Here is a 27,145-nt window from a genome sequence, read left to right on the forward strand (position 1 = left end):
TGTATTAAGAAGGCAAGCCGTTGTTATATAAATTGTCATCCTTATAAAGAATTGACATTGACCTGACATACTGAAGTGAAAGCAGTCCACGATGAAGTCTATAGTCTTGCTGATTCTATATTTTATAAAAGTGAACGTAAGTTACTAATTAAAATATGTTGATTTCAGGGTATAGTTTCGTTATATTTACAAATTTTTTGTATTGTAGATCATCTCTCATCATAATCATTTATCAGTGGGAGGCTCCTTTGCACAAGATACCGGCTAGATAATGGGTACCACAACGTCGCCTATTTCTACCGTGAAGCAGTAATGTGCTAGCATTATTGTGTTTCGGTCTGAAGAGCGCCGTAGCTAGTGAAATTACAGGGCAAATGAGACAACATCTTATGTGTCAAGGTGACGAGCGCTATTGTAGTGCCGCTCAGAATTTTTGAGTTTTGCAAGAATCGTGAGCGGCACTGCATTATAATGGGCAGGGCGTATCAATTACCATCATCTGAACGTCCTGCTCATCTCGTCACTAATTGTGACAAAAAAAGATCATCTCAAACTTTAACTTTTTATTTCGTTATGATGTTGCGTCACCAGGTGATGTAAACAAAATAGTCTTAGCTCATCAACGTCTCCAGGGTTCGAGTTGCTTTTGTCTTTTTAGACAAAAGCAACTCGAACCCTGTAAATAAATGTACTTTTGTACATTTATTTACATATCCAACTGATATCATAACGATAAAGTTTTTGTCAAAATAGTGAATTTAATGGCACATTTGGGTGCATCGAGCTCCTAGAAAAAGCCGGACGAAAAACAGGCAGGGGGAAACGTGGCGGCTCTGGTCAAGATGATCATAACAAGCGAATTTATGTATTTCCTTCTGATTACATAAAATGTAATTTGTTATCGAGAACATATAGACTGGTTATTATTTTTATTATAGTCGATCGTGAAATATTTAAGACAACTTTTTTCTACAACAAAAAAAATACAGTTTCATCATGTTTCCATATTGTGCAGTCTACAGAGTGGACAGTCAAAGGTATCGATCGACATATTGGTTGGCAAATGTCAAATAATACGGTTAGGTACCACCTTATTAGAGAGGCTTTATATTTTTTTTCGAAAGGAGGAAAATACAATTTACGTATTGAATACCCGGAAGCGGTGTTTACATCCAAGCCCATATGTCGGGCTTGGATGTAAACACCCTCTACCGACTAAAAACCTTCTCTGTGCTGGTAGACCTAAAGGCTTTTACAGCGAAGCCGGGCCTTGGAGGCCAAAACTGTAGTTCACAGGCGCGGGGCGTCTCGGAAGGAGGCTCGAACCTCAGACCGCCTGCTCACTAGGCTGGATGGAGAGAAGATCACTAACGATCTAATATATCTGTTAGTCAATTGGACTCTAGGTTTGATATAGTTTTTCGGACACTTATAACTGGAGAACGGATGGACCGATTTTCAGGATTTCTAATATCAGGATATAAAAAATTGAAATATTGACGAAGAAATAATATACTTTCTATCGTCATTATCACAATTTTCTAGGGATAATCTCTGGATCTACTGAACTGTTTTTGAAAATTCTGTTAGCAATAGAAAGCCACAATTATTGTGGGTGTCATAGGCTACATATTACCCGATAAATGAAAAGACTGTGACAGTGAACTACTAAACTAATGAACGGATCTTAATGGGGACTACTTTATTGCTTAGTTTATTCTTTAGTGCGGTTTAGTCCAACTTGAGAGATATAACAGTTATTATTTCAATTTGGGACCCGTAATTATTTTCACTTCCATATTTGTTTCGTATGAACATATTTTCTATGAGAGAATTATTTATTGACGTACGGTTTGACAGTTCCGCAACAAACAATTTCATCATAACAGATGGGCAGATGTTACGAACTAATTCTTGATGTTATGAAATATTATTGACATATTCATATTAAAGAGTATTTTATTGATTATGTACAGAACAACTTCTATCGAGTCTAATAATTATTGTAATAGAGTTTTGAAAAAGACAAAGTTTGCATGACATTGGTAAAGCCTAATATGAGATAATTTAACAAATGCAAGATAACCCTATTTAATTGTAAATAAATTAATATAAATACGAATACCTCGGCGTGGCCTGACTAAATAAAAAAACTGGTTGCATTCCAGGTGTGCCGGCACAAGTGAAAACTTGAGCATAAACGTTGTGCTTTTTTTAATATTCTGGCATTCCAGAATATTCAAAAATGCATAACAAATAACCCACTAACCTAACCTTTGTTAGGGAATAATATCGCATGAATTGCTTTATTTATCAGAATAAAGGTACTTGCTTATATTATGTGGTTAAATACAGTTTTCATTTACTGCGCTATCATTTACAAAAATAACAATATATAGTAGTAGCATAAAAAATTTAACGATTCAGAACTTTTACATTTATTTTACATTAAAAAGTTTATCTCTCAGAAAAATCAACTTTCATCCTTACTTTTAGAACACCAGATGCTAACCATTGTTTGTTAGGAGCCTATGAACTGAGTGCAAATAAAAAAATCGCATACGCGAAAGGGTTAGCAAATATTGTAATGTACCTCGCTTACTCTCAATACCAATCTAATTTATGTGTCTCTGTCACATTATTATTGTTATTTTAGTGATGCACCTATTGTTCATCTTCTATCTACGCTATCACCGCTACCATATTTATGTTCTCCTGGTGTCTATGTAGTAATACTTCGTGTGTATGACGTCAGAATAAAACAAGTATACTCGCGTCATACATAAGACAATATCTTCTTCAGCTTTGATTGCTTTCAATTTTTATTTATCTAGACGCGTTCGCGGTCTGCTATATGTACATGCATATATGCACACACTTTAGCTGCGTCTCGTAACGGTGTTGCGAGTCCAGATATTTTATCTCATCTAAAAATATGCGTACCGCGCTAAAAGAAGTTTTCACTTCAAAAAACTTTTACCAAAAGGTATGACAACCTACTATTATTAGTAGTATTCATATTGTGCGAATAATCTTTCAGAGTATTCGTATGGACATGGATGATGAAGGCGAACCACACAAAACATCAGTGGCTACAACACTAGTCCCTCGAGATCCGGTGAGAGAGTGTCTCAAAGAGACTCACGCTCCTGATAATCAAGTGGCGTTATTGCTCAATGGTCATTGGGAACTTGTGAGTTTTCTTCCTTATTTAAGGGCTATTCTTATGAAAGTGACGGTAAAGAGTTGGTAGGCCATTGAATAGTAGGTTATCATTACACTCTATGCTTTATTGCAAATCGCCTTAATTTTTTCAGGTTATTGTTGTCATAATGCGAAATTTCACCAGCATAAGGTTGATTTCTTGCGTCGGTGAACCGCGTCTTACACAAGTAACTTTTCCCTCGGACTACAACTTTGTGAAATAATTTGCCGGCTGTTTAGTACTTCCAAACCAACTAAGGACCTTCAAACACAGACCATAGTATCTATGCCTACAATTCTGGTTCTGCTAACGTCATTTATGCTGACGAGTTTTCAGTTACCATCAGCTTATTTCCTTACCCGTTTGTCTTCTCTTATGTCTGGACACGTATTCCTATTAGAAGTGCTTGTATTGTTTTCATGTTAGTTTTCTTGTATTTTCGAGATATCGGTTCATATCTGTGGATAAAGGCCCCATCTAGCGCCTTCTATCCTTAACCAGCTTAATCCATCGCTTTCTACTGTGTCCATCATGTTCATGTTGATGTAGCGAGATATGTGACCTGACCATCACTTAAGGTTTTTGAGGTTTGAAGCCGTTACTCAATATTTTCATTTTATTTGAAAGAAAGCATAAAATCCAATAAAGAGTAAAAAGAGCGAACACTGTCTATTGTTTATTTTATTTAAATGCATCTATTGGAATAAAATTTCTATAAATTTCAATTTCTATTATTTATCATAATTGAATAATGTTTATTTCAAGTCAAATTTACCGATGATTAAAAGATGGATGCTGTGTTTCTTGGTTAAGAAAGGAATCATGTCTGAAGCTGGCGTATTATACCAGGATGTTATCCTACGGCATATACCAGAAAAAGGTATGAATTTAACAATATAATAGTAATAGTTTTAACGTTAAACCGACACTTACGGGCCGAATAGGGGCGAATCTATGTGAGGGTTATTCGGGTGGGTCCAAGACCCCGTGGATCAAAAGACACCAAAAATAATAATGTTACAAAAACCTGGTTTATTGGTTCTGATTGTATTTTATTTCAAGTCATATTAGGTAAATAAAATATTTACCTATCTATTTAGTGCAGTGAACCACAGTGACAAACTTTGATATATTATAACAATTTTGATTTTGTTCATGCTTATCGACGACAGTTTTGACAGCTATTGCTGTCAAAAATATTTGAGCGCGCCTAAAATGTATTTGGGAAATCGCTTTGTCTTTAATCGATATCAAGACTGGGATTTGACCTAGTTTAAGTAAAACTGAGTTGTATAAAACTTAGTCTGAAGTGTCATTTCAATTGAATTTGAGCATGGACTTGTTTTCACCAAGTCCATGCTCAAATTCAATTAATTTCTATTCTGAATAATATAATATGAAATCACTTATTGAAAGTCAAATACTACCCATTCGGAAATGAATGAATCAGGCCGGAGAAAAACGGGCGCATGAAACTCAGAAAGCTTAATAAAACTACGATACAATCGAATTTATCATTTAAATAGCCTGATGGCGTTCGCTCCATTCTCAATCTAATAATCTATGGTATCATTACGAAAGTCATTTACGTTATAGTAACGCTTATCACATAAAAGTCTTCTGACAATATTTTAATTTCCTTATACATTCGTTTTAACATTTTCTGGGATCTTGTTGTAAATAGTTATGTATGCAACTTTTGTGCAATAAGGGGTATTTAAACACGAATGTGGGTTTATCTACATGACAATAGTATCACATGAGTGTTTTAGTACCAAATTATGAACAGTTGCATAGAAGACTTTATCTACACCCAGAATCTATAAAAGATTCTGAAACAGTTAGGTTACTGCTAACATTAAAAAAGCCATTCCTAGTAACCATAATATCATCTAAGGGCGTGTTATTATGAATACGGATGGTATAATGTTGTACTGAATTTCATTACAACATTCTTTTGGATGATGTAATGGTTATTAGGACATTGGGCGTTTCAATATTGGCAATAAGCTAACTGTTTTAGAATCTTTAGTAGAGGATTTAAATAAAATATTTATTCAATTCAGGTTTGATTCGGACAGTGACCGTTGACACATGATCATATAGAAAAGTGTGCTTACATTGTCTTAAAGCACACCTTAGCCGTTGCAGACTGCGAATGATACTATCTTATGTGCATAGAACTTCATTGGTTCTGAGGCATACATTTCCGAATGGATAGCAGTTTTTGACTTTAAATAAGTGATTTGATATCCTCTTTGAAATTTGAAAATTCTTCTTTTTGTTTACAGAAAAGCCGGCAATTGTAAAAATAATTGACAGGTGCCTGTTCAAGAAGAAACACTTGCCTTATGAGACAGCCATGAGATACTTACTATGTTTCCATAGAACTAACGCACAATTATCCAGAATACTTAACGGAATTTAGATTACTATTTAAGTGAGTGAGTGAGGAGTAATATGCTAATTAAGATAACGATTTTCAAAGTATTTTGTCAAACCTATACGAGATTCCTGTGGGTCAGATATACTTAGTACAACAACGGCTTAGTACAACAGGTTGATGTTGGGGCTGCCCCACTTTTTCAGTGCTTCGGCAATGTTCGCGGATGCGAGGGTGGACGGCTTCCATGCCATCCAATGCAAAAGAACCGCGTCATCGCTGCAGAGGTTGCGGGGTAGCCCTAACATCATTCTGTAAGCCATTGTTAGTCATTACGTTGTGCCGATTATTCTTCATGTGCCTGTTTAATCATAATTATATTCTAACATAATTCATAAAGACATTTTACTAACAATTGTTATGATTTTTATTTCTCAAATAAATTTATAATATTATATTGTTAATTAATGTATTAGAACTATTAGGTTATAACTTCTTATGTATTATGAACCCAAGAAATTATCAATAAAGAAGTTTTAGGTATGTCTCATTTTAAATATCATTTAGCTACTACTCAGATTATATTTATATACCTCGTTTTTATTTTAACGCTTCCTTTGTTATTAGTAACTTTCATTATTGGGTTACATGTCTTGTTTTATCTTAATTTACTTTAATTTTATTTTAAAGCTTAACAATTTTATTTTTGTTTACAATTTTATTTTAAGCGGCCTTACAAATAAAATTGGCATTAGTTATAACCTGAGAATAAACCAAGAATATGCAAATTTTTTACAAATAGATATGTTGCTTACGATTGATTTATTCGGACGTATAACGTTTCCCGCCATTATTTGCAAGGCTGATTGTCATTCGGAAAACTTCAGAATTATCATTGCATTATATTGGAGCGATATAGTGAACATTTTGCATAGTTTTCGATTATTCTCAGTAATAACTTTATACCAAGGTTATTTGTAAGGCCGATAATGTTTACATGCGTACCAACCAACCTATAGGCGTCTGCAGAATACCAACATTGTGAATTAGTTTGGAATAAAGCTGATCAGTCGCCCTTTTAATTTAAAGTTTTTACCTTAGTATGTGATTTTTTTATGTTTGCAAATATTTTTTGAACTAAACAAATATATTCAAAAACAACTTGATACGGTAAAATTACTTCATAATATTATTGATTCTCCACTTCTACTTAATTGCTTATTTTCTCTATCTTCACGAATTAAATATTTATTTAACTTACATACTAGACGTACTGAACATGCACAAAATTCTTTCATTCATCGTTCTTATTTATTTTACAAACTTTTCAGATTCGTTACAGAATTTGATCAAATTAAGAAAATGTCTTTTTTTTTAAATATTCTTATTTAGTAATTTGAAAATAATAGTTTTAAAAAACTAAAAAACACGTTTTATATAAAATTCAAGTAAAAAATAGAAAATAAATTTTAATAAATTTCAATTAGTGTAAAAAAATATATTTCATTATAAAAAAAAGCGTGGTGTGCTTTTTAAGATATTATAAAAATAATAATAATAAAATAATAATCTACACCCCATGCTTTTTTATTGATATTGATTTGAATTTTATATAAAGCGTGTGTCTTAATTTCTTTAAACTAATATTTATTTTTGATTTTTTAGTTAATTTTTTTAGATTGAATGAAGGGATAATATTTGCGAATAAAAATATTTGAGTTATATTGAAATATCACTTAATTCAGCTAGCCGTAAATCACCGAACTAGCTCTTATAATAATTAGCTTCATAATAATCATAATTAATAATTTATAATGGAAACAGATTACTTAAACAGAGCCATTTATACGTAAATAAAAACATTACTTCATCATTACAGAATCATTTGTATACGCGTACGTTCCATGATATCATTTCATAATTGCCTTAAGAGTTTATTAAAATGCTGTTAGATGGCGTGAAATACAAATTCACCGCCATCTATTCGCTTCTAAATGAATAAGTTACTATACTTTTGTGGAACTCTCTTGACATGTCGCGTGGTTCCATTGTAGTCTACAATAAATTACTAGATGGCGCTTATTAGTGATTTATTTATTTAAAAATTATATAAATTGGCAAAAATCTTATTTTGCCAGTTTAATAATGGAATAATCTTATCAAATTAGTGTATTGTCATTGGTCCTCGATGAATCTACAAAGTTTGAATGAAATCTGGGGGCCTACCATGAACTCTTATTCCGATTCAATTGACAACCTAAAATGAACTGCTTTGCTATTATTTCGTACCACGACGTGATTAGAGCTATCTAATTTAGGTTGACGTCAAATCAACTGATTAAATCGCAATGATGTCAATTGAATGTCAAAAATGATATCAACTGAATCGCAAACTGATTTCGTTCGTTCATTCATTCGTACCATGAGGTGTTATTTCAACCTAAACTGGATAGCTTATTTGTCAAAGTAAGCGATTCGAAAAAAGTTGCTACTTCCTCAGAGGAAAGTGAATCATGTTGTTAATAACTTTTAATAAATAGAGAAAACATACAGAAAAAGAATTTTATTAATGAAAGATGAGATGAGAATACTTAATTGGACTTTTTTATAAAACAAAATACTGAAAATAAATACCAAAAATGAAAATACTAAAGACGAGGCAGTAAAGGCCCGGGCCTTAAAGCCTATTCGCAAGAACATATCGAAACACAATTTTATTTCGTTCATTCTTCTATGCGATCCAAACGCCTTTCAGTAAAAGGCACTTCATGGTACGAATTTAAGTGATTCAGCTTAGGTACCTAAACTGAACTGCATCGGATTCGCATCGATTATTAAAAGTTGATGGTAGGCTCTCTGGTCGTTTAAAGTGGGTCAAAATCGCGTCTAAAAGAGTCAGTTACAAACAAGTGAAGCTAATATAAAGCGTGTAAAAATTAATGTCATTAATACTGAAACATTTTTTTTAATTTTCTATGAATATTATATTATTATTTTCCATTCAATATAATATATATTATACTTTTAAATTGTAATTAATTTGCTCGCATTTTTCTTTGTACTATTTAATTGTGTAAACTTTTATGTGATTTATATCTTTATTTTATGTTTTGTTTTTTTAAGTCTATAACGTTGTACTGTTTGTTTCATAAATAAATATTTTCTTTCTTTCATTGTTTTAAGCTTGCATTAATAATTGTTTAGTTACTTGAACAATTATAATATTTGTTTTCGTGCCATAGATCGGTCACTTTCATTTGGTTATTGTAATTTATATCGTTGTTAGAAAAACCTTGGTAATAAATACATGTTTTACACTTCTGCTACGTATTTTGTAGTCATTTAGGGTAAAGGGTGTTACGAAGATGCTATAAAATATCTCTCGCAGTTTCAGAATGTTCTAAATCACCATTTCTAAGGTACCTATACTTCGTTTGGCGCATTACGGAAAGATTATCATAGTGAATTTATGACACCCTGACGTTAGCTGATCAACTACTTAGTAGTACTACTTAGTATTTGTATCATACTTCAGCTCGTAGATCAGTTAAACGTCTAGACTCTAGATAGACTACGAAAGCTATGAAAATGTCAAAAAAAATGAGTTCGAACTAACCTCTATTTTGAGCAATGTGCGCACACTAACACATAGTGTCATACAAATCGCGAGTGTAAGAAGTAACTTGTCACGCACACTTAACTAATATTCCTGGCCTGTTTTATCGGTTGTTTAACAGCAAAGACTCTATCTAGATATATTAATAATCTAAGCTTCAGCTACTAAAAGTCTCTTGTAACACATATGTCTATTGAACCATAACCAATGGACGAGAATTAAATTAATTTAAATATGTCGGTATAGGTAAGTTATAAAATAAAAAATAAATTTTAGTTTTTTCTAATTGTATAAATATAATTTAATGTTTGATTTTAATAATAATTATATTTTCTTTAATGCCTTTTTTTACCTTGTTTATGAAAATATCGTTCTTTTTACTAACGTAAAAAAGTATGAGGAATAAAACATTTCACAGAATATTGTTTTGTTACGCCAGAGAAGTTACCTTTTTTTTGAGATAACCACAAATGAAACTCTGAATGCAAACATAAATTATAAATTTATAATTTTAAATAAATATTTCCCGAGATTTCTGTGCCGTAACGTAAAATAAAATCGAAGTGAGGCGTAGCGTCAGCGTCAGACATAAACCTTAATAACCAATACTTAAATTAGATAAATGGCTAGTAATTAACAATTATACCCCTCGTCAAACTTCCTGATGGGTCTGAAGTTGCCACGTGCAGTGCGCACCTGCTTGCGTAGTTCTACATTCATCGCTCACCCCAAGAGAATATCAGCTTACTTACCTTAAGTTTAATTAACTCTTTAGGTAAACTATACGAACGTCTGATTCTCGCGCGCCTCAAATATTATATCGCGGAGCAGAACATGATACCCGACCATCAATTTGGTTTCAGGACTGCTCACTCGTGTCCCCAACAAGCCCACCGACTCACTGAGTATATTCTCAAACGAATCCAATACCGTACAGTTACAGCGGCCGTATTTCTCGATGTCGCGAAAGCTTTCGACAAGGTATGGCATAACGGCTTAATCTTTAAGCTGTATGAACTGGGTATGCCAGACAGGCTCGTGTGCATCATACGAGCCTACCTTACTGATCGAAGCTTCCGCTATCGAGTAGAAGGCACGTTATCCACGTCCCGACCCATCAGGTCGAGAGTGCCTCAGGGCTCAGTTCTGTCCCCGACCCTCTTCTCACTCTTCACGAGTGACCTCCCGAAGCATCAGAAAGTGCAAATTGCACAATAGGCGGACGACACGGCTATTTATTATTGCGCCACTCGGGGGCGCCTCGCGACTCATGTAAGAGTGCTTCAGGCCGCCGTTAATGAACTAGGAGACTGGTTCAGAAAATGGCGGATTGAAGTCAATCCCTCAAAGAGTGCAGCGGTACTCTTTGGTAATACTAATAAAATAAAATCTTTGACCCCTATACCTATTGTTAAATTATATGGGACCCTTATTCCGTGGGCCCAACATTATAAATATTTAGGTGTTACGTTCAACAGTAACATGAACTTCGCAAAACATATCAGCACGGTTTGCAATAGAGCCCGGTTTGTCCTTAGCCGCCTGTATCCACTTGTGTGCAAGCGAAGCAAACTACCGCTCAGACACAAGGTGACATTGTACAAGACCATCGTTCGTCCCATTATGTCGTACGCAAGCATCGTGTTTGCCCACGCGCCGCCGAGCCACTTGCGGCGTTTGCAAGTGGTTCAGAATAGATTCACGCGCACGGCCACCGGAGCGCCGTGGTTCGTTCGTAACGCAGATCTCCATCGCGATCTTGAGCTGCCGACCATCGCTCAACATTTCAAGGAGATATCGCGACGCTACTTTGATAAGGTGGCCGAGCACCCTAATATCTTGGTGAGGGAGGCATGTGCTTACACTCCTTGTTCAGACTGTGGCTAGACCACAGTCTGAACAAACAGAGGCGACCTCGACACGTACTAGTCGACCCGGACGACTATATTACGATCGCGAACGCGACACCAACACTATCACCAACACCAACACCGACACCAAACCATCCACACCGCCCTCGAAGACGTAGGCTCGGTCGTGTACATCAAACCGCTGCTACTAGTCACTTTGACGATTTCCAGGGGCCACAACCTAATATAATACGATTCACACACTTTCATAGAAGCCCGACGAGATAGTCCTCGTCCTGTAATCGTTTAACATCACTCACATCACAAATCACACACCTACAATAACACTACACACAAATAGTCACACACTTACATACACTCACACATACTTACATACATATATCACCGCACTCGCCGGCGAGTGCGAAGTCTCTTCAAACCTAGAGTCCACTGGACTAACAGATATATTAGATCGTTAGTGATCTTCTCTCCATCCAGCCTAGTGAGCAGGCGGTCCGAGGTTCGAGTCTCCTTCCGAGACGCCCCGCGCCTGTGAGCTACATTTTCGGCCTCCAAGGCCCCTGCCCGATATCAGCTTACTTACAACCTAGTAAATTAATTCTAGAATCAGATATCAATTCTTTATTCGGCCACGGGGCTGCTGTTATTGTAGGTGGCGATTTTAACGCCAAACACGTCAGCTGGAACAGCAGATTCCCTAACAGAAACGGCAGACTGCTAGACGCACTGACAGACACACTACACTTCTCGGTAATTGCTCCTCCTAAATCGATACCCACATAACGTAGAACACAGACCCGTTTATTTAAAAATGTAAAACTTAATGTAAATTCAATAGAAGTAATTCACGATCTAGACTCAGACCACCGGCCGGTCATAGTAAACCTAGGCCCGCCCGTTAACTACCAGCCAACGGTTGGAGAAGGAACTCGAGACCACAACGTCCGAGCACCTGGATTCAATACCTGTCGTCATTGACTCGGTTGACGTAGCCCAGAGTGCTAACTCCTGTGTGACAACCCACATACACAACAAGATGGAGGTCTGCACCAGGCAGGTGCCTACAATGCAACCGCATCGGCTAATACTGCCACCAGAAATCACAGAGCTGCTCACTGAGAAGCGCAGAGCCACTAGAGCATATGATAGGTATCCTACACTCGAGAGTAGGCATCACCTCCGCTATCTACAGCGAGTGGTAAAGGAACGGATTGCGGAACTCCGCGGCGATCATTGGGATTGCTCCGCTTGCTCAGCGACCTGAAGCCGACGCACGTGGCGTTCGGAAGCTGCCTCGCGTGTTCAAACAGGAACCGCCTACAGTAATGCTTCCTTTGGACAGGGACAGGGACTGCTGCCGGCCCTCGATGACGAGGACAAGGCGGAGTGCCTTGCCGACAGTCTCGAGAGTCAGTGCACCCCGAACGCAGCTACCGACCCAGCCCATGTTAATGAAGTGAACTGTGAAGTTGAACGTCGCATCTCTCTTAGCCCATCAGGCGAGCCAATACAACCCACCTCTAGTATAGAGGTGAAAGGAATTATTAGGGAGCTTCACTCCAAAAAAGGCCCAGGGGCCCGACTCTATAAATAACAGGGTTCTTAAATCCTGCCTCCCACACTCATTAATTTATTAGTAACCGTTTTTAATATACTGCTATTACATTGCGCGTTCCCCGAACAATGGAAGGAATCCATTGTTATCGGTATTCCCAAGCCTGGCAAACGTAAAACTTGTCCCAGTAGTTATAGACCCATTAGTTTAATTAACTCTTTAGGTAAACTATACGAAAGTCAGATTCTCGCGCGCCTCAAATATTATATCGCGGAGCAGAACATTATACCCGACCATCAGTTTGGTTTCAAGACTGCTCACTCGAGTCCCCAACAAGCCCACCCACTCATGGAGTATATTCTCAAACGAATCCAATACCGTACAGTTACAGCGGCCGTATTTCTCGATGTCGCGAAAGCTTTCGACAGGGTATGGCATAACGGCTTAATCTTTAAGCTGTATGGACTGGGTATGCCAGACAGGCTCGTGCGCATCATACGAGCCGACCTTACTGATCGAAGCTTCTGCTATCGAGTAGAAGGCACGTTATCCACGCCCCGACCCATCAGGTCGGGAGTGCCTCAGGGCTCAGTTCTGTCCCCGACCCTCTTCTCACTCTTCACGAGTGACCTCCCGAAGACTCAGAAAGTGCAAATTGTCCTTAGCCGCCTGTATCCACTTGTGTGCAAGGGAAGCAAATTACCGCTCAGACACAAGGTGACATTGTACAAGATCATCGTACGTCCCATTATGTCGTACGCAAGCATGGCACAAGTGGCACAAGTGACGCAAGCACCCTTATATCTTGGTGAGGGAGGCATGTGCTTACACTCCTCTAGACCACAATCTGAACAAACAGAGGCGACCTCGACACGTACTAGTCGACCCGGACGACTATATTACGATCAGGAACGCGACACCAACACCATCACCGACATCGACACCAAGCCAACCACACCGCCCTCGAAGACGTAGGCCCGGCCATGAACATCAAACCGCTGCCACTCGTCACTTTGACGATTTCCAGCGGCCGCAACTTAATATAATACGATTCACACACTTTGATAGAAGCCCGACGAGATAATCCTCGTCCTGTAATCGTTTAATACCACTCACACTCACATCACAAATCACACACCTACAATAACACTACACACAAATAGTTACAAACTTACATACACTCATACATATTTACATACATATATCACCGCATTCGCCGGCGAGTGCGAAGTCTCTTCAAACCTAGAGTCCACTGGACTAACAGATATATTAGATTGCTAGTGATTTTCTCTCCATCCAGCTTAGTGAGCAGGCGGTCCGAGGTTCGAGTCTCCTTCCGAGACGCCCCGCGCCTCTGAGCTACATTTTGGGCCTCCAAGGCCTCCGGGCCCGCCCGGCTTCACTGTAAAAGCCTTCAGGGCTATCAGCACAGAGGAGGTTTTTAGTCGGTAGGGGGTGTTTACACCCAAGCCCGACATATGGGCCCCGTTTCGGGGTCTAATACGTAAATGTATTTTACTCCTCTCGAAAAATAAAAAAAAAACGTCATTTTAAAGTGAAAACTAAAAACTGAAAATGCCAAGCAGGTAGAATAAGTACTGCAGTAGAATTATTTAAATATATTTTGTTATGATCTTAGTTTGTGTATAAGAGCCCTCTATGGATGCCGGTTATAAGTTTGTGGAATTGTGCCTTACAATATCAGACAGCGTAGTTGATTTAATAGAAATCCACCAGATGGCAGGAAAACCTCAACAATTTTTATTCCAAAATTTTAAAGAATCGTATTAATTAAGAATCGAATTACAGGAGACTCTATTAAAACCAGGCTATTAAGTAGTACAAAGCGTTCAAAAGCGGTCGAGGAAATGATGGAAGATTCGCCTCGCGTTGGTAGGACATCAATATCTTTAACTGACGTTAACTTCACAAAAGTGAAGAAAATAGTGAGAGACTATTTACATCTCACGAGTCGATCCTTATTATAAATAGTCACACAGATTTTACACATACTGCTGCTCCGCTAGTCACCAAAGACCTGAATTTTCTGCAATCGCAATCATTACAGAGACCAGGGATACTTAAGCCATGTGCTCGATGGCCTCAATACAGCTTCCCAAGGAGTAGGTCTCAAAATGAACATGGACAAGATGACGATCATGTCAAAAGTCCATGTCGCACCTACGCTTGTAAGAATTGGGAACTGTACTCTCGAAATTGTTAGTTGAATCCAGTAACGCAGATCCACTCGTCGAATCCACCTCGGATAGGCACCGTTCGGGACACTCCATAAAATCTTCTAGTCACAAATACCACAGTGTCTGAAGATGAAGGTTTACAACCAGTGTGTGTTGCCAGTGATAACTTTAGGTACGCAGACGTGGTCGCTAACTATGGGCCTGATGAGAAAGCTCTAAGGCTATGCTCGGAGTTTCCCTGTGAGAAGGAATCAGAAATGAGGACTCCAAAGTCACTGACGTCACTCACGTAGGAGACCAAAGTCACTGACATAGCCCAAATGATTGTGAAACTGAAGTGGCAGTGGATAGTGCACAAAACTCGACGGACAGATGGCTGTTGGGGTAGTAAAGTCCTCCAATGGTGACCACGTACTGGAAGACGTAGTGTTAAAAGGCCTCGCACAAGATGGACCGACGATCTGGTCGAGATCGCTGGAATAGGTTGGATGAGAGCAGCGCTGGATCGATCGCCATACAGTTCCCAATCTTCGGGGAAGGCCTTTGTGCAGCAGTGGACGTCTTCCGGCTGAAATGGTGATGATGAATGATGATGTTTTATGTCCAACTCGTTAGTGACGCTGATTTAATAAGCTAGGCATGCCGCGTTCGAATCACCGTAGGTGCAAGCATTTGTGTATTGAATATGTATGTTTTTTCCTAATTATGAATTTTCATATTATATACTAAGGCTGGTTTGTATCATATTAGCTGTTATAGTTAAGGTTTAATTCAAATATAACGTTGACAGTAACGATGGCTTTAACATAGACTGTGGAATGTGTTGCACCGTAGTATTCCTTGGCGTAATTAAATTTAAAATTAAAGAGTGAAATATTAAGTCAATATCGAATATTTATTTGAAACACCTGTGGGAGGCTACTTTGCACAGGATGCGGGCTAGATTATGGATACATCAACGTCACCTATTTCTGACATGAAGCAGTAATGTGTAAGCATTACTGTGTTGCGCTCTGAAGGGCGCCGTAGCTAGTGTAATTATTTGTCAAATGAGACTTAGCATCTGATGTCTCAAGGTGACGAGCGCAGTTGTAGTGCCATTCAGCTGAACATCCTGCTCGTCTTGTCCCTTATTTTCATAAAAAAAACTTTTGACAGGTAGAGAACAAAATAGCGATTAGCTATATAGCTAATCTGCGGAAAGAGTAGTACTGCTTAGTCGGTTACAGTTAACAGTTAAAGTTATGACGTCATCTATATATTGATAAAATTGCAAAGTTAATTGGTGTGACGTAGCCTAAGTAGGTATAATCATTGAAACCTTTACTGAAACGAGAGAAAAGTTCTTAGACAAATCGACAAGATCAGTGGCATGAAAAATTTATTTGAATTTCTTTATTATTACATATTATTACACTAAACTAAAATAAATACAGATTTTTCAAACGTTTAATTGAATTACAAATAAATACATTATTAAAGCGTTCTATATTTTTTTATATTTACAATATTATTATGCGTCAATAATTTATTATTATTTTAATTATTAACCGTGTGATATGCATTTGCTTGCACAAAATTATCATAAAGTTTATAATATTAATGGGAAACAAACTGATGACGTGCAAATTGGAGACCTTTTGGAATTAATTAGAATAATTGATTTCAATCATAGCAGAGTTGAGATGGTTTTTGAATAAAATTTTCATTAACCAGTAAACAATAAATAAGATCATAAAATCTATTGAGCCTTATTTTGTGAAAATCCATTTTTGTTTACAGTTAAACATGTTTTTTCACGGCATGACGCATTTGTTTAGTACGAAACTCAGAAGAGTTATTCTTGTAGCTTGTTCTTTTTTTGTGTAGATACATTAATTCAGATTAGTAATCAATAACAAGGATTGTAAGCATATAAACTGTTTGCGCCTGTTAATATGTTACAAAAATTTTCTAAGCAACAATTTTGCTCGAAAATATAATCAGGCGCTTCAATTTTTCTCTCTCGAGGTTCTCAATTTAAATTGTTTTTTATGAGGAGGGCACTTCAACGCGGCCCGTGGTCTCTTGTTACACCAGAGGAATTACAGGAGCTTTGCCGAACTTATGAAACGTTGAATAAACGTTTTGAAAATTCATTCGATAACTGTTTAAGTTATTTTCTTGTTGGTTCGTGTGTGACCTACGCCAAACGTGAAACAAATTTAATGATTATTATTTAAATAGTTGAGTATATCCCAAAAGTGATCATTTCATAAAATTGATGTATATGTATAAATATATCTTAAAATAAGTAAATAAGCAGCAATTTTTCCTTATAAACGTTCTCGTCTGTTTTTGAGAAAGGTATATGTAATTTTTTTCTCAAATAAGATATAATACTCAAATATTTAATAATTAGATAATACATTTTCATATTTTCTGTACAGGGCAAGGAAAATAATGCTTATTTTCAACAATCCTATCTCAATTTCCAAAAGTCTAAATGGATGGATAGCAAAGGCCCCATACTTTTGGATACAATAGTTAATACCCATGTAAGGTTTTAGTATTACAACCTGATTGAAAATGATTGCTCCAAATTTTTTGCTTAAGATTGCTATTTTCAATAATCTTTGACGTCATCAGATGTTAACATGTCCGGAAAATATCTATACCTAGGTATAGGCATTGCAATCGGCGTAAATAGGTATATAAATCTTAGGGAGAGCTCAGTAGTAAAGTTCGACATAAATGTTAATCAAGTTATACTTCTTTGGCGCTTTACGGAAAAATTATCAAAATGAATGTTTAAGATGCGCGCACACCGTCACGCAAATACGACACCCTGACGTTAGCTGTTAAACCAGACCATTTGTATCATACTTCAGCTACCATAAGCCTCTTTTAACTCATATTTCTACTGAACCACAACGAATAGACGAGATTTAAATAAATTTCAGTGCTTATGTATAAGTTGTAAAATAAAGAAAAATTATTACATTATTACCAACTTAATTTATAAAAATAATCTAATTATATTTAAATAAACATTATTCAACCCAATTATGCGGCGTTGTAAGATTTCCATTGTATTAAATACTTTCCTTATTGAAAAATAAAAAAAACTTTATGAATAATAAACAATTTTAAGGCGCGGTCATACCTCAATATCCACAAAAAATGGTTTCTTAGAGAGTCGATTACAACATAATCCAATGAAAATATTCCTACGCAAAAAATACATTACATAAAGAAGGACTTAAAGAAAAATTTTAACCGAATAGAATATTTACATATTATAATTTGAAATGTCCAATAAAAAATTTAGAAGATGCTTCCCAAAAATCATCTTTGGAGTTTAAAATTTCTGAATATCCAGCGATAAGAGCATTGTATTCTTAAAGAATTTAATAGAATTAGTATTTTTCTAAAACTTAAACCGAACAATTATTCAATTTAATATGTATATTTTGAATAAACAAAAGAAAACCAGTAAAATAAATGCCCATTTGCAGCTTAGCCTCATGATCAACACAAATATTGTACTATTGGTTGTAGCGTTTACAATCCAAGTCAGTCCGCGCCATAAGTATTTTTCTTTGTTTTGTTACGCCGAAGAAGTATAACTTGGTGCGTGCGTAAATAAGTACACACCCACTCTTGAATTTTCTATTTTAGTGTTGCCCTTATATCTAAAAAAGTATATAATTAAATATCTTGCTTTAGTTAACAATGTGAGTGGAACTTGAATGGAAGATAAATTCGTAGAATGACTTGATATTAATATGGATAATCCGTATGGACAATACAACTACAAAGAGAAGACTCAAACTATATTTGTTTCATTACGAAATACATTTATTTATAGGAGATATTATATCTATCTTTTTAGGAATAGCTCTTACCTGGCCTATTTGCCACCTGGTGTCAATAAATAGAACTAAGCCTTAGAATGTATAATAAACTACATAATATCGATTGATCAGTTAGAAACAGTAACAACAGGGTTCCAAAAGAACACAACTCCAGTTGTTTCTGTGTGAAACTTACATATCCCAGAATTGTGAAGATAATAGTGGGTTATCGTTTACGAAACAATTTCTTATCCTTATCTCAAATTTACTGAATTTTTGGAGGTATTGACGTACATAGAGCCTCTCTGTACTCTGTAAACATTTATAAAAAAAATAACTTTAGAACGAATTTAGATAGATTTTTACTAATAACAAACAGTGTCTGTAACATATGAAGCCTTATATTGGTTACTAGTTTGTACCCGTGACTTCATCCGCGTTTACCAGTGCGACCATATTAGTTACATTGCTGTGACATACACATATACAAATCAAACATAATATATCTCTCACAGACAGCGTTCGTGAGAAACGTATTCATTCCACTGTTTCTTTTTCTGACTTTGTTCGTATACCACGAAAAAGACTTAAATTTTCCGGTTAATATATAGCCTTTTTTACTCACAAATAATGTAGCTTTTTATTTTCTGTAGATCCAGAGATCCTACAACCTCACAAACTTAACCTCTTCATTATATTAGTATAGATAAATGTACTTCGTAATACAAAAACAATATAAACTTATTACTAGCTGAAGGTCCTCCTGCCTCACCAACGCACCTCACTGTAGCATAATTCATTTGATTATTCAGTTAAATTGAATTTGAATTGAATTAAAATGAAATGTAGCGAAAGGCACGCGTGTATATACAAGTGCTTTATGCTATACGTTGGCAAGGCAAGTAGGTTGTGATGTCCCTATAAATCTAAATAGCAAAAGGCTTCGATTATACCAATCTCTAAATTCAGACGCAATAGTAAAAATCTATAAGTACTGTCTGGTTACATAATCTTTGGACATGACGTCGATGACGTCACATCGTTGCTTTGTTACGGTGTGCACAACAAGCATCACTAGGATATTATTATTAATAAATAAACTACGATTTATTGTTTCAGTAGTATTGATTGAAGTAAGGTGTTGGATTATGATGCTGATTTTTTATTATTATAGTGATGAAATATCAATGAAAGCATCTAGGTTAAACAAAATAGTATTCGTTATTCTGACAGAACTATTATAGCGGCATAGAACAATAGAAACTACAGAACTATTAACAATCAAAGTCAATCAATGAAAACTTCAAAAACAAAGAAGTGATAACACGAAAATATCACAACATGTACCTAAAGATAATTAAACTACTGTTAAACTACCAGTAGGAGGCTCCTTTGAACAGGATGCCGGTTAAATTATGGGTACCGCAACGGCGCCTATTTCTGTCGTGAAGCAGTAATGTGTAAGCATTACGGTGTTTCGGTCTAAAGGGCGCCGTAGCTAGTGAAATTACTGGGCAAATGAGGCTTAACATCTTATGTCTCAAGGTGACGAGCGCAGTTGTAGTGCCACTCAGAATTTTTGGGGTTTTTCAAGAATCCTGAGCGGAACTTCATTGTTATGGGCAGGCCACATTATCTCCGGACCTCGCTGAAGCATGAAGCCCCCTCCCGTTTCCCTTTCACCCCCTCGAGCTCGTCCTGTTGCGTCAGTACAGTTATTAGTTCTTTTTTAATGAAAATAAGGGACGAGACGAGCAGGAAGTTCAACTGATGGTAATTGATACGCCCTGACCATTACAATGCAGTGTCTTTCAGGATTCTTAAAAAACCCAAAAACTGGGCGGCACTACAATTGCGCTCGTCACCTTGAGACATAAGATATTAAGTCTCATTTGCCCGGCAATTTCGCTAAATACGGCGCCCTTCAGACTGAAACACAGTAATGTTTACTGCTTCATGGCAGAAAAAACACCAGGAATAATCATAAACTTTTACGGCCTTACAAATAAACTTGGTATAAAGTTATAACTGATGATAAACAAAGACAATGCGAAATGTTTACAATCTCGTTGACAACACTGTCAATATAATGATAATTATGAAGTTTTCCGAATGACAAGCACCCTTGCAAATAAACGCGGGAAACGTTATACGACTGAATAAACTAATCGTAAGCAAATTGTCTAATTGTAAACATTTTACATGTTCTTGGTTTATGCTTAGTTATAACTTTATGCCAATTTTATTTGTAAGGCCGATAATGTCTACAACTCGGCTAAGTCGAGTTAGTATATAGAAATATACATCACCGCACAAAAGACTTTTTGTCAGCTTATCAGAAAATGTTCAAATGTATTACGATATTCAAAAAAATTGTTAAAAAAGGTTTGTGTGGTTAAGGATACTTTGGAAGAATCAGAGCGCCTTAAGGCTATTAAATAATAAATTTTATAAAATGTTATTTCATTGTAACCATATTTTTATAAAAAAAAGAAGCCCGCTGAGTTTGTTGCGCCCGTTCTTCTCAGGTCTGAGGCATACTTTTTCGAATGGGTTGTAGTTTTTGACTTTCAATGTGTGACATTATATCCCATTTTGAATAAAAATATTTAAATATAATTTTTCATGCTATTTTTAGTTAAAAGATATACATTGTCTATTACATTGTTGTATATTACATTGTCCGGCAAGCTAGGAGTTGGAATTTTATTCACAGAATATAATTCGCATTTCTACAAGTCATTAAATAGTTATCATAGTCGTAAATCCTATTACTCCACAGCTGGATATCTAAGTGATCGGACAGCCTGGGACTAGATTATAACTATTTTATAGCAATAGCAATGACAATAGAATATTGTATATTTTTATTAAAAAGAGCGCAAAAAAAAGATGCTGGGAGAGTTTGTTGCACCGCTTCTTCTCTCTCAGAGCGCCATTTGTTTCCGAGGCGGTAGTAGTATCCAGTATATTAGAGATGACATCAAAAATAATTCTAAAGGAATCAATTTTGAGAAAATAAATGCCTTTTATGCCTTTTTATGCCTTTTATGGCTTTTAATAGTAATGATATAGTTTTATAGGGACATCCACTTATTTTACATGCATTATATGATATGTATAAATATTGATTTAAGATAAATTCACACAAAACATTCTAGCAAACGGAACTAATAATATTTTGAGCTATTTATTCATTTAATATGACTAAAGCTAAAGCATTAAAAACATATAAAAACATTATTTACATACAAAACATATTATTTTGATTGCGTGATTGAAAAACCACGCTAGAATAGAAGCTGTTGTATTTTAAATTTACAATTAACTATATTATTTACAACGATGCAAGGACCCTGTTTCAACTTTGTCTTAATGAAATCGAATGAGACTTACTGTTAATGTTTATAACTAATGCCTTATCGATTACGAAAATCAAAATCTCAGTCGATTTCAATATAAGAAATGGAAGGTCTTGAAAGCATTACCATCATAATCAGTGAATTGCTTTATCATTTTGGTAACAAACACAAATCGTGTAATATGTTAAAAAATTCTATTCAAAATTTAACCCAAATTCATCTTAATCTTTGGTGAACACCGTTGTCTATAGTTCAAATTAAAACAAATGAAATATGCACCATATGAATTTCAAAATGAAGCATGAAATGTCAATCTGCAAAAGAATTACTAATACAGTCTTAGATAAGTTACACGTTTAGATAGAGCATCTATCTGATAGACTACCGATGAAAACAGGCCAGGATTATTACTTTGGTGTGCGCGACAAGCTAAGTTTTTACTCGCGATTTGCTCAAAATGGAGGTAAACCGTCAACCTCAATTTTTTTTCTCGTGTTCACAGATGTCAAAGTCTATCTAAACGTATAGATGATCTAAGAATACAGTTTTTGTTCTATTTTATTGCGTAATTTGTGTGAAAAGTACATTACAATTTGGAATGATATCAATAAAATAACTTAAAATCAACAGAAGTTTGCTCATTGCGTGGCTTCAGCGGTGTGGTAATGTGAGGGATATCGCCAAACCTGAGGTGGTGAGTACTCGACGGGGACATCCTGTGCGCTCCCCCCCGCCCCCCACATTAGTACAGTCTGCCGCGGGATCTCTGCAGCCTGGCTCTGCTGCATTCTCTCCTGTTCCGCCGAACCACTGGAGCCAACTGGACTTGGTCCAGCAACAATGCTTGGAGACCGTCTCTCATGTCCAGTAACAGGACTCATATACCTTCCACTACTGTCCACATACGCATATTCCCTGGATGGAGGCCTGTGGTATGGAGTGACCTCGTAACCAGGAGGGGGAGGTTCTAGAAATCCATTTGGTGGGTAAGGCGTGTAGTGGTAAGAAAGGGGTTTGTATTGGTGAAAGAGGTTGTCTGCTGTTAAGAATCTGTCATCTAAGGGAGGAGCGTAGTGCAAAGTAGTTGCTGGAGCGTATTCGCCATAAGGTGCTGTGTATGCTCCATTCAGGTTAGTGTAAGCCGCAGCGACGTCTGCAGCTAAATAGTCCACTGGCGGTGGTGCAGGAGTAGTTGGCACTCGTCTTTTGTTCCGACAAGTGGACAAGAAGTCCCTGAGTTGGGTCTTGTATCTGCGAGCGGCTCGAGGCGGCGTGGTGACCGTGGACTCACAACCTGACAGTTGTTCTGTCTCTGAGAAGTACAGACTGGTGAGACCGGTGTCCAGGTAGCTTACTTTGAAGTCCATGGTTCGCTTGCCAAGAAGATCCCTGCCTTCTTCCTCCCTGGAATATACAATATTTATATCATTTCATAGCCAATATTGCGAAACAATGGCTGTTCTCATGCATTGATATTTTGTTATTGTCTATTCAAAAAACTGAGTTGGTAATTTTAGAAAACTCACATCAGAGGTCTGTGCGTACTGATGACAAAGTCAGGCTTGGAGTTCTTGTAAACAAGTCGGGAAGACGTCTGCAGCCATTGCCATTGCCCATCCTTAGTTTGGAAGCGATATGCAATCATACCAGATGCACCGGTTTTTAATACTGAAAAAGACGAAATCCTTTGAATTAAAAAATGTAATATAAATAAATAACAAACTGCATGAAATTCAATTCCTGATGATTTTTAGAAAGTTATTTTAAGCACTTGTCTTAAATTAAAAGGAAAGAAATGCGAAAATGTGAAAAAGTGAAATTGAACTGGGTCCCAATATAATGAAAAAAACATCGACAAAATTTTAAATATTCTGTTCAATCAGGTAATTCGTTGATGTGCTGAAATATGTTTGCTATTCAATATTCAATTTGCTAGCAAACATATTTCAGCACATCAAAGAATTACCTTCCCCAATTAATGTGAGCTGTAATTTAGGGAATGGACAAATTACGGCATTAAAAAACGGAATCCCTGAAGCTCTTAAACCAATACAGAATTATAGTTTTGGGTTCAGCTTAAAAATTAAATTGGTTGGCAGTGAGTCTACTGAACTTGGGTTACTCGTAAGCTCGCGGAAAGCAAGTAAAATATTTTAACACTTACATTCTTGATGAGCACTTGCCACGTACGCCAGATCATCGTAGTGTACCAAATCGTAGCCACCCATATTGGCAAGCTCAGCGTCTGTGTAACCGAGCAACATTTTGCCCCTGAAAAAATATTAAATCAAATAAAATTGTTGGTCGTAAAATTTATATGGCGACGAAACAGGTATACTAACAACGCACACTAATGACCACATTCAAATTTCTGAAACTGCAAATGAACTCCTATGAATCAATTTTGTATTTTTCAATAATTATGTTTTCATCGATAGATTTGGTGAAGTGATTGCAGAAACCAGTTCAAAGATAAAATTTGAGATAAAAAAGGGAGCTTTTTGAGATATTAAACAGTTAAATGGAAGGCTGTAAGGCTGCTGATGCAGCCTTTGTGATAGTAGACGATCTGGTGATGTAATTGAGAAAAGATGAGTGTTTTAAAAAGCGATCTAAGCAGCAAATGTGAAAATCGTCTTACATTAGTGAATCCATCTACCACTTCATGAGTATAAGTATTTATCTGCATCGCATTTTGTGTTGAGATTGATTGTCTTTGGAATATAATATTACTTAGTATCCTACAATTAGTGTTCTTATGTAGTTTAGAGTCTAGCTTTCAAAATTATTTTATTATTATTTATTACGACGCACTTTTAATGTTATAGTGACATTATATATACGATCAGTTGAAGCCCGCTGTTATGTGGTGATGCTTACAATGAAACTTTTTTTTTATAAAAGACAATGTCAGCGTTTTAAAACAAAAGTTGCTTTTAACCAAAGCTACATACGAAGTATTAATAATTTAATTAGATACGGGCTCCGTATTAACAATTAACCATTATTTACGGGGCATGACGCATTCCGATAGGTTTTGTGGTCGCCCGTTGTTTTATGTGGTTGATGCGGTTTGAGCGCGTGAGACTTATTTTAATATTTATTTAATATACAATACTTTAGTCGAAATATTTTTTTCTGGGATCGATGATTAATGGTTTAGAATTTTGCAAACAATTGCTTCTATCTCTACACCGGCCGTTAGAACTATTTTCTTCACACATGGGTCTTGGTGTTATTGCATTAAAGGAGGTATTTAATTGCAATCGGTTTAAGGAAACATCATTCACGAATAGAACGTTAAGTATAAGTAGCATTTAAAAATATCTGTTTGGGAATTTTGTTAATTTTGGAGAGTTCAAATAGTGTTGTCGACATATTTCAGACTTTTAATGCATATATGATATATGAAAACTGCTATTTACACCTTTGTGCTTTGCTTTGGAACATCCTTGACAGATTGTATTATAAAATGTAGTAATCCACTAGTACATAGTGAAGAATTCAAAATAATAAGTACCTTTGGTCCATCGACACCAGAGACAAATCCAGTTTGTGTTTGCTCTTGAACATCACTTCTTTTTGTGGTATCTCCAACAGACTGGGTGGTCCAAACGGCGCACATATCGCGAACAGTGCTAATGGAGGCTCTTCTGTTTTCTTATTCTGCCCATGTAGTACTTTGATTCGACCTCGAATGTCTAATCTCTGAAATGCGTTTTTCTTATTACTTCCACTTTCTGATGGTAACGGTGCTTACGTAACAACGTCAACTGCTTAGTTAAAAATGTTTGTGTTTCAGTCTGAAGGGCACCGTAGCTAGTGAAATAACTGGGCAAGTGAAACTTAACATCTTATGTCTCTAGGTGACGAGCGCAATTGTGGTGCCGATCAGAATTTTTGGATTTTTCAAGAATCCTCAGCGGCACTGCATTGTAATGGGCATGGCGTATGAATTACACTCAGCTGAATATCTTGCTCATCTCTTTCCTTATTATCATGAAAAAAGGAAAGATGAAGGTCTGGTTGTCTCTATAAGAAGTACAATTGTGTATGCAAATTTGTTATGTATTTGAGTTGATATATATCGTATTTAGTCCTAACTTGATTGTTGTTTGTGAGGTATTATTGAAATACTTACAAGGAAGCCTGAAGTATTATCCAATAAACACCTAAATCGTACTGTAAAACTTCTCTCGAGTAAGTTGGCTCGTTCCGACCGAAGAACTTCTTGTAATGTTAGGTTGTTGACATCTGGTGGTAGAAATGAGTTCCATAGTAATTGTCTCTGAAGTTCTTCTCTGTCCTCTGAATGTACCAGCTCGTAAACAGATTGGTGAACGATATCTGACTGAAAACAAACATTTAATGATTAAACAAGCATGCTGTTGCAGAATTAAGGATATCCTGATTTTCCTGAATTGAATGATTCTATAAATACATAGAATTATAATTAAATAAAACACTATTAAAAGACCATCCGCGGGTATTCATTTAAAAAGTCACTTAAGGTATTAGCCAGCTGCGCCCATAGCAAATACAACAATGCCAAAATATGGTGAGCTAATAACATTACAAATAATATTCCATCAGTGATAATTTAAGTATAAATGCAATTTATTTAATTAACTTTAATAAAATTGTTTTTTGGTTTCATCTCAATTAACCGCATACTGATGCGTTTCTGAAATAGAAAATCAGTTTCAAATTTAACTGTACAGATTGAGTGATCCTTCTGTACAATTTGGTGAAGAGTTTTATGATTGTCTGCAAAATTAATTATCTTTAATTTTGCTATACTTATTATCTATGGGAATGTTGAATACTAAAATCGACTGTCAAGTGAACGATATGTTATTTATATCATTAATAAAAGATAATTATTAATATTGTGCTTATAAATTATTTATGCTAACAAGATGGCTGATAAAAGTAATAAAATGCTATGTAATAAATAATCAATCAGTTAAATCAAAATAACAAGATAATTAACTGATAACCCGTTAAAGAATGTATAAGCGTAAAAAGAGCAAGTCATAACTGAGCCGTAAATCAATAAAGCATCGATGACCCTAAAATTGATTCGAGTCCGATCATTAAAGAATCATCTGCAACGAAG

The 27,145-nt window shown here is 36.0% G+C and overlaps 1 protein-coding gene and 1 long non-coding RNA gene across 2 annotated transcripts in view; one reads left to right on the top strand and one right to left on the bottom strand.

Moving 5' to 3' along the window:
• Positions 1-3,046: 3,046 nt before the first annotated feature.
• On the top strand, positions 3,047-6,091 carry LOC126977656 (uncharacterized). The gene is made up of 3 exons (XR_007732336.1): positions 3,047-3,193; positions 3,971-4,085; positions 5,497-6,091. It is a non-coding gene; the product is annotated as an uncharacterized LOC126977656 (long non-coding RNA).
• A 16,276-nt stretch (positions 6,092-22,367) lies between these two features.
• LOC126977481 (aryl hydrocarbon receptor) overlaps positions 22,368-27,145 on the bottom strand; it is a 68,062-nt gene continuing 63,284 nt past the window's right edge. Inside the window, exons 4-8 of the mRNA XM_050826326.1 lie at positions 26,168-26,377; positions 25,547-25,734; positions 24,191-24,297; positions 23,553-23,694; positions 22,368-23,430 (exon numbers count right to left, since the gene is read on the bottom strand). Coding sequence (XP_050682283.1) covers positions 22,665-23,430; positions 23,553-23,694; positions 24,191-24,297; positions 25,547-25,734; positions 26,168-26,377 — 1,413 coding nt within the window. The 3' untranslated portion in view covers positions 22,368-22,664. The remainder of the gene's footprint in view (positions 23,431-23,552; positions 23,695-24,190; positions 24,298-25,546; positions 25,735-26,167; positions 26,378-27,145) is intronic.

This window comes from Leptidea sinapis, chromosome 2, assembly GCF_905404315.1.
Source record: "Leptidea sinapis chromosome 2, ilLepSina1.1, whole genome shotgun sequence".
In the NCBI taxonomy this organism is placed as follows: Eukaryota; Metazoa; Arthropoda; class Insecta; order Lepidoptera; family Pieridae; genus Leptidea; species Leptidea sinapis.